Source organism: Salmo salar, chromosome ssa26 (genome assembly GCF_905237065.1).
Source record: "Salmo salar chromosome ssa26, Ssal_v3.1, whole genome shotgun sequence".
Lineage (NCBI taxonomy): Eukaryota > Metazoa > Chordata > Actinopteri > Salmoniformes > Salmonidae > Salmo > Salmo salar.
Genome location: NC_059467.1, coordinates 38850001 through 38864437, shown reverse-complemented (window position 1 = coordinate 38864437; position 14437 = coordinate 38850001). Strand labels below are relative to the sequence as shown.

General features: G+C 41.9%; 1 protein-coding gene across 2 annotated transcripts in view; it reads left to right on the top strand.

Moving 5' to 3' along the window:
* The first annotated feature begins 4788 nt into the window (after positions 1–4788).
* LOC106587614 (DEP domain-containing protein 7) overlaps positions 4789–14437 on the top strand; it is a 27487-nt gene continuing 17838 nt past the window's right edge. Inside the window, exon 1 of one of the 2 annotated variants that reach the window (XM_045708696.1) lies at positions 4789–4844. Coding sequence is in view for 1 of the 2 variants with exons in the window: in XM_045708694.1 (XP_045564650.1) it covers positions 12276–12294 (19 nt within the window). In the remaining variant the exon portion in view is untranslated. Of the gene's footprint in view, positions 4845–11986; positions 12295–14437 lie in introns of those variants that run through there. The other variant, XM_045708694.1, reaches the window with a different exon arrangement.

The window sequence follows — 14437 nt, the reverse complement described above, 5'->3', positions numbered from 1 at the left end:
GATCAGCGACGTGGCGCAGTTTTAAAGGTAAATAGTGATTGAGCCGACATATGCAGAGTTCACCGTGAATGCAGTCTCCGCGAACACGGGAACATCGCTTATACATTTCTATCGTGCTGAGATCTTCAGCACTACAGATTGAATCAAGTCTTTAGTCAGATATTTGATGAGTAAATAAATGGGCGGGGGTTATTATATAAATATATATTCATAGATATATATGTAAAACATGTTTTCTCACAATGGATCGCCAAATGTATATACATATAATGTACATTTTGTAAAAAGAGCAGTTTTGTCACATTGGTTCTTTCCAGGAAGAATTTTATATAATATAGATACTTACCTTTTGTGCTTCAAAAAGTCATTTTCTCATGACGAGTTGTGGATCCGAACAGAGTTGGTGCAATTCTAACACTGCTTTTTGTCATCTTTTATTCTAATGAAATGCTATTACCTTAACTGCTGTATCTGAGGTAAAATAAGAAGAAAACAGAAAAAAAGCCTTTATACTCTGGTTTTTCTTGACAAATGTACATTTTATCTCACTTATAGATGTATTTTTCACAGAAGAAAATTGTGGTCGTAATTGTTTCTTGTTCAATGCACTTTTCATTGTTTTTCAGAGAAGATTCCCTATGCGTTTATTCGATGACATATTGTATACTTACATACATATATATATATATATATCTCTTAAAGGTCTAATGCAGCTGTTTTGTCTCAATATCAAATCATTTCTGGGTAACAGTTAAGTACCTTACTGTGATTATTTTCAATTAAAATGGTCAAAATAAAACCGATGGCTTCTTAGCACAGAGCAATTTATCAATCAAGAATGTTACTAGGACTGTCTGGGAGTGGTCTGAGTGGGGAAGGGAAAACTGAAAACTAGCTGTTATTGGCAGCGAGGTTTGGAACTTTGTAACCTAGGTTCAATAAGAATCTTATTGGTCATTTGAGCAGGTCAAATCTCCATCCCACCAAAACAGTCTGAAAGTTCATGCAGTCTTTTCAAACAGCTCTTCCACTAAAAGGGCTTTATCATTTTCACAATTTCACAGTATTATTTCAACCTCTGTGGAAATATGTAACACAGAAAAATCACGTTTTTGACTGCACTGGGCTTTTAAGATCATTTTTCTTTAAGGGTTTGCCTCCATTTTGAACAGATTTATGCAGACTGCATTTGAATATTTTTTTTCTTTTCAAATGTAGCTGTGTTAGACACTGATTATTTTCTGATGTGAAAATACATTTCCTACTAAACATGGACGTTGAAATGGTTTAATGAATCTCTACGTGTCTGTTTACTTACATCAAGGTACTGAGATGTCATTGAGATGTCTGTTTACTTACATCAAGGTACTGAGATGTCATTGAGATGTCTGTTTACTTACATCAAGGTACTGAGATGTCATTGAGATGTCTGTTTACTTACATCAAGGTACTGAGATGTCATTGAGATGTCTGTTTACTTACATCAAGGTACTGAGATGTCATTGAGATGTCTGCATGTTTAAAAAACAGGATGCAATCCATGGCTAGGTGTTGTGGCGGGCTTTAATTTACCACGTTTTACCTCCTACCCCTTTCACATATAAACAAGACGGTATAAAGAAGACAGGGTTGTTGTCTAGATATGACAAGGCCATATGACAGGAGAGTGGCATTATGAGCTGCACATGGTGGGTAAATGTTTCTCACGTACCACAGCAGTACTCTGACAGGCCGTTTACTGAAAATGTACACTTAACCGGTCCGTTTACTCAAAATGTGCACTTAACCGGTCCGTTTAGTCAAAATTCACAGTTAACCGGTCAATCTACATTTCATCTAGAACCACATCTCTTACAAGAAAGGCATGTTTTTAAGGGTCAGTTTGACTGCATGTTTGACTGTTTTTCCTGGTCTGGCTGGTAGATGGATGAATTCCACTGTATTGGCCCAGTCCCAGTCATACATAAAAACTTGTCTTATCTCACCTTTGTAATAAGTCTGTGTTTGACAGTGTGAAGGTTATTAGACTAGAATTTCCCTTTTCACCTGTCATGGAAACCTGGAAAGGAAACTACCTAAAAGCACTGTGATTGGCATCTCTAGCCATCGTCACACTTAGACCTTTAGTGTTCACATCCAGGTCCTCTTCAATACCACAGAGGCTTCAAAGGGTCTGAGTTTGGCTATGGAGGTGAGAGTGAGAGGTTTCCCTTGGCAACTCACTTCACTTTCATAACCACACAGTAACCTATGGTGGAGAACAGTTACTTCTCCTTGCGTAAGTCGTACTGAAAACCTCTAAAACCTGAGAGCACTGCTCCTTCCCTATGATGTGTGTGAGGGAGAGATGTAGAGAGAGCGCCAGGGAGGGAGAAAAGGGGAGTATGGTGTCTGTCTGTCTGCGTGTCCACTACGTGACAGATGTTGTATAGCTTACAGAGAGAGAACACACTGAGGCAGGAAGATCAGACTGTGATGCTGCTCACCCTGTCTTGGAACAGACTATTCCCTCTGACAATGGACGGCTGACATTGTGGCCTAGCCCCCGCCAAGAGCCAGCGGCCTGTTGAATAAAATATGATTGTCCGCACGACCACAATGCAGACAACGTTCCCCTGTACCCTCCCGAAAACAAAAGCGCCCCTGTTCTCCCACCACGGCCCTATGAAGGAGGGCGCTGTCCTCTGGGCAGGGTGGGGTGTGGGCGTTTGGGATTCCAGTGCGGGCATCACTGGGAGAGATGCCGGGCTTGTGAAACACAAACCCCTGTTCTAGGCCTACAGCTGAAAAGCATATGAATATTGATACATCGTTTGATATGTGGGAGATGAACAGAGTGGAATGCATTGACACTGGGTGAGACTGAGCTGGTTTCCATGTCTCCATGCCAATGGGAATCTGTTTACATGGAGATGCCAGCCTGATGATGTGGGGATGATATCCCATGTACCCACTGTGTCATGGGAACACTGTATCCTAAAAGAGAAGAGACTCATGTTGGTCATAAACAGTGGCGTCCATCTAGATAATCTGTCCTCACACTGAATGAGGGAGTAGACTGCAATCCACCAGAGGAGGCTGGTGGGCGGAGTTATAGGAGGATGGGCTCATTGTAATGGCTGGAATGGAATCAGTGGAACTGTAAAAAAAAAAAACGTTTTAATTCCAGCCATTACATGAGTCCGTCCTTCGATAGCTCCTCCCACCTGCCGCCTCTGAATCCACCCATTATACCGGGAACAATCACTAACCAAATACATTTAGCTAATTAATAACCACATCAGCCCTAAAGCAATCATTCTCCTCTGACATTGCATGCGTGATACGTTTGAAGGAGAAAGTGAAGGAAATAAAGTTGGTTCATTTTCCCAGAACAGGAACTGAAAGAGGAGAGCCAACATTGCTTTCACCTTGTGGACTAGTTCTCTAAGTGTGTTAACCAAAGAGCTGTTTAGTGACATTTCAGCACAAGTGTATGTGTGTGAAAGAGAGGGGAGGTGTGTTTGTGTGTGTGTGTGAGAGAGATGTCTTCTGTTTTGCAGCTATAATACGCTGAGTGTACAAAACATTAGGAACAGGCTCTTTCCATGACATAGACTGACCAGGTGAATCCAGGTGAAAGCTATGATCCCTTATTGATGTCACTTGTTAAATCCACTTCAATCATTGTAGATGAAGGGGAGAAGACAGGTTAAAGGATTTTCAAGCTTTGAGACAACTGAGAGATGGATTGTGTATGTTTGCCATTCAAAGGGTGAAAGATTTAAGTGCATTTGAACAGGGTATGGTAGTAGGTGCTAGGCGCCCAAGTTTGTGTCAAGAACTGCAATTCTGCAAGGTTTTTCATGCTCAACAGTTTCCCGTGTGTATCAAGAATGGTCCTCCACCCAAAGGACATCCAGCCAACTTGACACAACTGCGGGAAGCATTGGAGTCAAAATGGACCAGCATCCCTGTGGAAGGACACCTTGTAGAGTCCATGCCCCAACTAGTACAAAAAAAAAATGCATGAAATGAAATGTATGCAATCACTACTGTAAGTCGCTCTGGATAAGAGCGTCTGCTAAAATGACTAAAATGTTTTTAAAAAGTAAAAACTAATTGAGGCTGTTCTGAGGGCAAAAGGGGGAAGGTATTCCTAATGTTTTGTACAGTCACTGTTGATGGCTGGTTTAAGAAACACAATTACATCTGAACAGAGCCTCGTTTACACCTTGCGCTAACATGTGAGTTTCATGATCTGATGAATATGATCTTTTTATTTTTTTATTTTACCTTTATTTAACCAGGTAGGCAAGTTGAGAACAAGTTCTCATTTACAATTGCGACATGGCCAAGATAAAGCAAAGCAGTTCGACACATACAACAACACAGAGTTACACATGGAGTAAAACAAACATAATACAGTAGAAAAATAAGTCTATATACAAAGTGAGCAAATGAGGTGAGATAAGGGAGGTAAAGGCAAAAAAGGCCATGGTGGCAAAGTAAATACAATATAGCAAGTAAAACACTGGAATGGTAGATTTGTAGTGGAAGAAAGTGCAAAGTAGAAATAGAAATAATGGGGTGCAAAGGAGCAAAATAAATAAATAAATACAGTAGGGGAAGTGGTAGTTGTTTGGGCTAAATTATAGATGGGCTATGTACAGGTGCAGTGATCTGTGAGCTGCTCTGACAGTTGGGGCTTAAAGCTAGTGAGGGAGATAAGTGTTTCCAGTTTTAGAGATTTTTGTAGTTCGTTCCAGTCATTGGCAGCAGAGAACTGGAAGGAGAGACGACCAAAGGAGGAGTTGGCTTTAGGGGTGACCAGAGAGATATACCTGCTGGAGCGCGTGCTACAGGTGGGTGCTGCTATGGTGACCAGTGAGCTGAGATAAGGGGGGACTTTACCTAGCAGGGTCTTGTAGATGACCTGGAGCCAGTGGGTTTGGCGACGAGTTTGAAGCGAGGGCCAGCCAACGAGAGCGTACAGGTCGCAGTGGTGGGTAGTATATGGGGCTTTGGTGACAAAACATATGGCACGGTGATAGAAATCATCCAGTTTATTGAGTAGGGTATTGGAGGCTATTTTGTAAATGACATCGCCGAAGTCTTGGATCGGTAGAATAGTCAGTTCTACGAGGGTATGTTTGGAAGCATGAGTGAAGGATGCTTTGTTGCGAAATAGAAGGCCGATTCTAGATTTAATTTTGGATTGGAGATGTTTGATGTGAGTCTGGAAGGAGAGCTTACAGTCTAACCAGACACCTAGGTATTTGTAGTTGTCCACATATTCTAAGTAAGAACCGTCCAGAGTAGTGATGCTGGACGGGCGGGCAGGTACGGGCAGCGATCGGTTGAAGAGCATGCATTTAGTTTTACTAGTATTTAAGAGCAGTTGGAGGTCACGGAAGGAGCTGATCAAATTTTGTTGCGTCTACACATGGTGTTAAAATGTGTCTCATCCGTCCACTGTGTCCACATTGTGACCTGATATTTGACAGAAATTCTTTCAAAATATTATGAATTTATTGAATTTAAGGCAATTACTTGTGCCATAAGACTTAGGTCAATGGTGCTTCCTGTCAATGATTTTAGTAGTTGGTATAATGATCATTTAAATGGTTTGACCATCCAGATCCGGAGGTCAGGAAGATCTGATCACAATCTGATGAATGTGTCATTTAATCGCCTACACCTGTAAATGTGGTGACAATGAGAATTTGGACAAGATCAGGACATAGGATGCATGTTAGCACCAGGTATAAACAGGGCTAAGGAGAGCAGTAGAACTAGTTTATGTGGATGTTTTTCGCAGGTTGACATTTATTGTCATGAGTCTTGCCCTGGAGGCAGCACTGAGTGGTTTCTGCTAGATTGGCTAGCAGCGAAGTCAATATTGTAAAAATTCATGATAACTAAAATTAGCTTTTTGGTGTTAATTTAAGGCCATGGTTAGCCATCATTAGGGTTAGCAGTGTGGTTAAGGTTAGGGTAAGGTTTAAAATCAGATTTTATGACTTTGTGGCTGTGCCAGCGAGTGACCACTCTGCAGAGCTGCCTCCATTACTTGTGTCATCCCAATAAATACCAACCTGCATGGTTTCCAGGCTGCAGGCTTGACACTGACAGTCAGTAAGGCAAAGAGACAGGTCTGAATTCAAGTGTAATATTCTCCTGTAACTACATTTGGACCTTCTAGCTACAGCTGTTTAACTCACCACAAATGTGCTGCTCCAGTCTATAAATACATTTTTACAAAAAATATTATGTTATAGGTAATCTTGTGTGTGTATAAAGGTTTCTCATTAGCATACAATATATCATACCTATATAGGTACACTACTGTTCGAAAGTGTGGGGTCACTTAGAAATGTCCTTGTTTTTGAAAGAAAAGCACATTTTTTTTGTCCATTAAAATAACATCAAATTGATCAGAAATACAGTGTAGACATTGTTAATGTTGTAAATGACTATTGTAGCTGGAAACGGTAGATTCTTAATGGAATATCTACATAGGCTACAGAGGCCCATTATCAGTAACCATCTCTCCTGTGTTCCAATGGCATGTTGTGTTAGCTAATCCAAGTTTATCATTTTAAAAGGTTAACTGATCATTAGAAAACCCCTTTGCAATTATGTTAGCACAGCTGAAAACTGTTGTTCTGATTAAAGAAGCAATGAAACTGGCCTTCTTTAGACTAGTTGAGTATCTGGAGCATCAGCATTTGTGGGTTCGATTACAGGCTCAAAATGTCCAAAAACAAAGAACTTGTCTATTCTTGTTCTGAGAAATGAAGGCTATTCCATGTGAGAAATTGCCAAGAAACTGAAGATCTCGTACAACGCTGTGTACTACTCCCTTCACAGAACAGTGCAAACTGGCTCTAACCAGAATAGAAAGAGGAGTGGGAGGCCCCGGTGCACAACTGAGAAAGAGCAAGGAGTGTCTAGTTTGAGAAACAGACGCCTCACAAGTCCTCAGCTGGCAGCTTCATTAAATAGCACCCGCAAAACACCAGTCTCATAGTCAACAGTGAAGAGGCGACTCCGGGATGCTGGCCTTCTAGGCAGAGTTCCTCTGTCCAGTGTCTGTGTTCTTTTGCCCATCTTAATCTTTTTCCTTTTATTGGCCAGTCTGATATATGGCTTTTTCTTTACAACTCTGCCTAGAAGGCCAGCATCCCGGAGTCACCTCTTCACTGTTGACGTTGAGACTGGTGTTTTGCGGGTACTATTTAATGAAGCTGCCAGTTGAGGACTAGTGTATTTCAACCTAGTGCATTTCCACTTGGGGAAAAAAGGACAACATGATCAGTTAATCTCATCCATAGAAATATAATCATTCTAGTTCTGTGTTCTCAACATGATTAGTGAGTTTTAGTTTTGTGTTCTCAACATGCTTAGTGAGTTTTAGTTCTATGTTCTCAACATGCTTTGTGAGCTTTAGTTCTGTGTTCTCAACATGCTTAGTGAGCTTTAGTTCTATGTTCTCAACATGCTTTGTGAGCTTTAGTTCTATGTTCTCAACATGCTTTGTGAGTTTTAGTTCTGTGTTCTCAACATGCTTTGTGAGCTTTAGTTCTATGTTCTCAACATGCTTTGTGAGCTTTAGTTCTATGTTCTCAACATGCTTTGTGAGTTTTAGTTCTATGTTCTCAACATGCTTAGTGAGCTTTAGTTCTATGTTCTCAACATGCTTTGTGAGCTTTAGTTCTATGTTCTCAACATGCTTTGTGAGCTTTAGTTCTATGTTCTCAACATGCTTTGTGAGCTTTAGTTCTATGTTCTCAACATGCTTTGTGAGTTTTAGTTCTATGTTCTCAACATGCTTAGTGAGTTTTAGTTCTATGTTCTCAACATGCTTTGTGAGTTTTAGTTCTATGTTCTCAACATGCTTAGTGAGCTTTAGTTCTATGTTCTCAACATGCTTTGTGAGTGCTCCACCACTGCCTTGAGTCCTATTTTGGAAGTTTAAGACTTCCAGTCAGCTCTTATTTTGGGTTTCTGTTGTTAGTGTCCGGAGGAGTTGTGGAATTTCATTTAGAGCTTTTGACATCGTCCTGAGCTTTGTCTTTCATGTGAGTTCACCTGCTCTCTGGTCTGTATTTAGTCACACCGTGGAACAGTCGGTATTGTTCTGCTTGTAGGCGTGTTACATTGTGTTTTAACAGTTACTGCTCTGGGACCTGTTTCCTCTGAATGTGACCTCCCAGAATGTGTGCTTCTGGAGAATGTCTAAAGATGTGTGTCTGAATGTATCTTATCTTTTTCTCTTTCTTCTTTGGAGGGTTTTAGTTGTCTTAAGCATCCATCTCTCTGAATGTTTCTCCTTTCATTTTTCTCTTCATTGGAATTTCTCAAAACATTCTCTCTCTTTCTCTCTTCTCTAGAACTTTTTTTAATTTTTTTATCTATAATCATCTAGGAAATTAGGTGACAGGGAGAGGGAGGAGACTCAAGCAAATGCACCCCCCACACACATACTTTCTGTCTCTGTCTCTCTATCTCGCTCTCTTACACACATACACACTCCAACACACACACAAACCCTCTCACTCACTCACTCACTCACACACTCACACACACACACACACACACACACACACACACATACAAAATGTTGGAGAATGTAACCATCCCCTGTCAAACCGGTTTCCACCGGCACAGTTGCCTTCTTCATTCTTCTCCAGCATTGTGTCTTTGAGAGTTGATCTGTAATATTCAGTCTTCCTTTCAGTACTCATGACGGACTCAACGCCTTGAGTTCAATGTATCACCTTTATGCATCCCATTTCCATGACAATGGATTATATTTCTATAGAAATGGGGGCTTCTCCAGTGAGGATCTCAGTCTGATGATCTAACCCCTTCAGACAGGATCTATCCCCTTCAGACTAGATCTATCCCCTTCAGACAGGATCTATCCCCTTCAGACTAGATCTATCCCCTTCAGACTAGATCTATCCCCTTCAGACAGGATCTATCCCCTTCAGACTAGATCTATCCCCTTCAGACAGGATCTATCCCCTTCAGACAGGATCTATCCCCTTCAGACTAGATCTATCCCCTTCAGACTAGATCTATCCCCTTCAGACAGGATCTATCCCCTTCAGACTAGATCTATCCCCTTCAGACAGGATCTATCCCCTTCAGACAGGATCTATCCCCTTCAGACTAGATCTATCCCCTTCAGACAGGATCTATCCCCTTCAGACAGGATCTATACCCTTCAGACTAGCTATCCCCTTCAGACAGGATCTATCCCCTTCAGACAGGATCTATCCCCTTCAGACTAGATCTATCCCCTTCAAACAGGATCTATCCCCTTCAGACTAGCTATCCCCTTCAGACAGGATCTATCCCCTTCAGACAGGCACTATCCCCTTCAGACAGGATCTATCCCCTTCAGACTAGATCTATCCCCTTCAGACTAGCTATCCCCTTCAGACAGGATCTATCCCCTTCATACTAGATCTATCCCCTTCAGACTGGATGAAGTGTGTGTGGTTGTTTGTGTGTGTTCTGCGTGGGTGGGTGTGTGCGTGCCTGCCTTCCTGCATGAGCGTGAGTGAGTCTGTGTGGCCTCTGACAAGTTGCCAAACAATCATGAGATTCCGACCACACTGGATGTTTACTAAACTGTAGACAACATGGGGGCTGTGTTCAGTCACATCATTATGGAGGCTTTGCCACCTGAGGGTGTCTGTGGACAGGTGTTAAGTTTCAGATCTGTGTCCTCGGCCCCTCCTCCCTCTCACTCTCAATTCAATTCAAGGGCTTTATTGGCATGGGAAACATATGTAAACATTGCCAAAGCAATTGAAGTAGATAATAAACAAAAGTGAAATTAACAGTAAACATTACACTCACAGAAGTTCCAAAAGAATAAAGACATTTCAAATGTCATTATGTCTATATACAGTGTTGTAACGATGTGCAAATAGTCTCTCTCTCGCTGTGTGTGTGTGTGTGTGTGTGGCCTTCCCTGTAGGTGTTTGCAACGCCAGGGTGGTGGGTTCGATTCCCACGGGGGGCCAGCACAGGGAAAAAATGTATGAAATGTATGCATTCACTACTGTAAGTCGCTCTGTATAAGAGCGTCTGCTAAATGACTAAAATGTAAAATGTAAAAAAATGTGTGCTGTTTTATACATGAGACTGCTGCTTCTGTTTCAGTAACTTGTTACTTTGGGTTACCACTCAGCCCTGGCACCTACCCCACATGTTACAAACTGATGATGTCAACAGCATAAAGGTGTACATGAAATGGCTGCAGTAGCTTATAGAAGGATTGTAGGGAGAATGATTGACATGAGAGAAAGAGGACATGAAGTGGGCTATAGAGACAGTATGACGTCAGTAACAGACTAACACAAAGCTGAGGCAATTCCATTGTAACCAGCTTGTTACGATGCCTCCTTAATACACTCTGACCTCAAACCTCACATCACCTATAGGACTATATTATATTGTATCAACCTTAACCCAACACCTAGCTATGTGCGCATGTGAAGGACTTGGTATAGAGAAGCGTGGGGGGACCTTAACCCAACCCCTGGTGACCTCGTCGAGAGGTTCAGATCTGTTGACTAAGGTGTTGGGTTGTTGGACTGGGGTTCGATTCCAGGTTGGGGCTACTGCCCAAATGTGCTACAATATCATGACTGTGGTAGTCATAAATTCATCTACCACAGTGTTTAGATTTGGAGGGTCTGAATACGGGGTCATTCTCACTCAGTCAGCAACCCAGGACTTTAGGACTTTAGGACCTGGGGTAGCAGGTAGCCTAGTGGTTAGTGCGTTGGGCCAGTAACCGAAAGGTTGCTAGATGAAATCCCTGAGCTGACAAGGTAAAAATCTGTTGTTCTGCCCCTGAACAAGGCAGGTATCCACTGTTACCAGGTAGGCTGTCATTGTAAATAAAAAGGTGTTCTTAACTGACTTGCCTAGTTAAATAAGAATAAATCAAAAAGGACTCCTGTCTTTTCCATGCATTATTTTCCTTTCTCCTTTTCTTCAACCCCTTTCTCTTGCTGTCTCCCCTCCTCAGTAACTATCCTCCTCCTGCTCTCTCTCTTTCAATTAAATTCAATTCTTTCTCTGTCTGTATCTCTCTCTCTTTCTCTGTCTCTCTCTCTCTCTGTGTCTCTCTCTCTCACTTAATCTCTCTGTCTCTCTCTCTGTCTCTCTCTCTGTGTCTTTCTGTCTCTCTCTCTCTCTGTCTGTCTGTCTGTCTGTCTGTCTGTCTGTCTGTCTGTCTGTCTGTCTGTCTGTCTGTCTGTCTGTCTGTCTGTCTGTCTGTCTGTCTGTCTGTGTCTGTCTGTCTGTCTGTCTGTCTGTCTGTCTGTCTGTCTGTCTCCACTCAGTAGAAGTAAATGGCCTCATAAAAACACACAGAGCAGGTTGACATCCAACTGTTTCCCATGCCTCCACTCTCCTCCCTCCACTCCGTCTATCAGCTGCTCTGCGATCAGTGGGTTTCTACTGTATGTTTAACAAGGTGAGGCTGGGAGAGGAAGCACCACAGAGCCTGGAGACTGTAGACAACCTCTGCACTGATTTTGCCTCTTACTTTTGCCATTTGAATGGTTTGCCTTGATGGTGTCATAACCAAAGAATATCCATGAGGAGTGAATGTGGTTCACTGGTTGAATGTGACTGAAGTTAGCTATTGCTGTGATTTCACACCGATACATTGTATTATGACTAATCATTTCAGGAGATGAACTCTGTTCTAGTAAATACCTTTAGAGAGTTTCAGACCTGAGTCATGCTGATGGGAATTCTTTAGCAGGTATCCTAACAATAGTTTACTGCTGATCAAACATGTCCCTGTAATTTACATGTGACAGGCTAAATGTAAGATGTCAATTCAGAACATGTAAACAGCTGAAGTGTATAAACCTTTGGTCTCTGTTAAAGAATTTGAAACCTATAAAATGAATTGTGTGTGTGTGCGCGCGCGAAAGTGTGAGAGAGAGAACAAGAGGAGGAGACAGAGAGATTAAGGGGAAAATGTAACACTTAAAAAAATCTTCTCGGTCTTTTCATATTCTAAATGTCTAAAAAGCGAAATACTTATCATGTAAATGAGGTTGGAGATGGAGGCGTTATTTAACGTTGTAATCGTCCTGAAGAACGTATAGCGAGCGAGGCGGTTTCGGGTCGACTTTGCAGTCACGTCACTGTGGTGAGAGAAGGAGACAGCGGGAGGACAGACGTTAGTAGTAGGAGCCAAATGATACAGAGGAAAGGAGAGGTAGCCGTTTAGCGCTCCGGGAACTGTTTTCATGCTGCACAAACCACGAGGTAGGCCTAATAATATATTTCATCCTTTATGATAACTTTGAAATGTTTTTTTTATTATTACGAAATCATGTCACAGCTTTTGTTTAGTTTTCCAATAAGCCTATCAGAAAATGTTAGAGAAAGTGATTTGATTTTGCTACAGTTTCAATGAATGTGTCAATACATAACTGTTTATGCCATGGAGCTGAATAGATCCAAATGGTTTATAGTTGAAATGGATCCTAAGCCGATGGCTCCGTTTTTAGGTGGAACTTAGATGGGTCACATCCCAGTCAACTACACTATATAGCCTGTAATCGCTCAACATTTTATATATTGTTTCCTAATGTAACAATTAACAGTTCATATTTTCAAATAATTAATTCATTACCATAGCAATATACATTATTAGGCTACTTTGAGGATATTTTTTATTCAGAGGAACTACAGTATTTCTGATCCCAATGATTTATGGCAGTGCAGTTTCTCAGCTCTTGTAGGCTATAGGCATAATCTGCAGTGAGAGGTATTTACATTAAAATTCAAACTGCGTGGGTTTTAGATGTACATTCGTATTTTCCTTCAGGCTATATCAATTGTGACGAGTCTGAGCGCGTAAAGGAATGAACGTCACAGAACCAAGCCTAGTTTACTTTCTGTCTGATGCCTGTTGCTTTTCGTCATTCTTCGAAATCTCCTTCTTAATAGGCTATAAAAAATAGTAAAATCATGAAAAGAATCATATAAAACTCCAAGGTATTCTACCTGAGCCTAACTCTTTCCAATAGGCGCACTTACGGCTACAGCAGATAGTCTCCCCTATCAGCCCACAAGTCAACACGTTCCATTTGGGAGGAAGTATGTGGTGATACAGTTCCCGTTGGGATTATTTACCTGCATGGTGTGCAAACACACCGCTCTCTGTTGCCCTTGACCGAATAGAGCGAATTCCCACCTGATGCAACGCGCCTGCGAGAGGAGAGAAGGAGAGCTGGGGACTGAGGGAGGGAGGGGAAGTGGGATGTTTGGCGACAGCTATGCAAACTGGCTCCAATCTCAGTCAGGGCGGGCAAAGCGAGGTGACAGACCATTCCGATTCCCAGGATTGTTTTCATCCGCACATCGACCCCGTGAACTCCTCAATTCGAGTGATGCTGACATTGAGCAGATCCGGATTACTGTACCAGGATCCCCAGGCCGTTTTTCCAGATGGTCGACCTCTAATACCGCTTTCTTAACCCCCAAATGAAGGATTCCACTCTAATGCAGTTTACAGTAATTTATCCATTAATGGGGTTTTCTGGGTGTTAAACCAATGAATGTCTTGTAATCCTGTGTAATTGTATTTCACCCTCATGTCTTTTCCAGGCCTGCATTAGGCTGCTATTACATTGTCATCAATATCAGCCTGTAGGTTCTTTGTTTTTCACTTCATCATTTTTGTCATTTAGCAGACACAATTTACAGTAGTGAGTTTTCATACTGGTCCCCCGTGGGAATCGAACCCACAACCCTGGTGTTGCAAGCGCCATGTTCTACCAATTGAGCTTAATCTCCCTCTGACATCTATTCAGTTGATATCTCTCATACGTGTCCAATACTTTTGGTCTATGGTGTATGTATCAACCATGCTGTGATGGTCATGTCAGGTTGTCAACCATGCTGTGATGGTCATGTCAGCCTATCAACCATGCTGTGATGGTCATGTCAGGTTATCAACCATGCTGTGATGGTCATGTCAGGTTATCAACCATGCTGTGATGGTCATGTCAGGTTATCAACCATGCTGTGATGGTAATGTCAGGCTATCAACCATTCTGTGATGGTCATGTCAGATTATCAACCATGCTGTGAGGGTCATGTCAGGCTATCAACCATGCTGTGATGGTCATGTCAGGTTATCAACCATGCTGTGATGGTCATGTCAGGCTATCAACCATGCTGTGATGGTCATGTCAGATTATCAACCATGCTGTGAGGGTCATGTCAGGCTATCAACCATGCTGTGATGGTCATGTCAGGTTATCAACCATGCTGTGATGGTCATGTCAGGTTATCAACCATGCTGTGATGGTCATGTCAGGCTATCAACCATCAGGTTATCAACCATGCTGTGATGGTCATGTCAGGTTATCAACCATGCTGTGATGGTCATGTCAGGTTA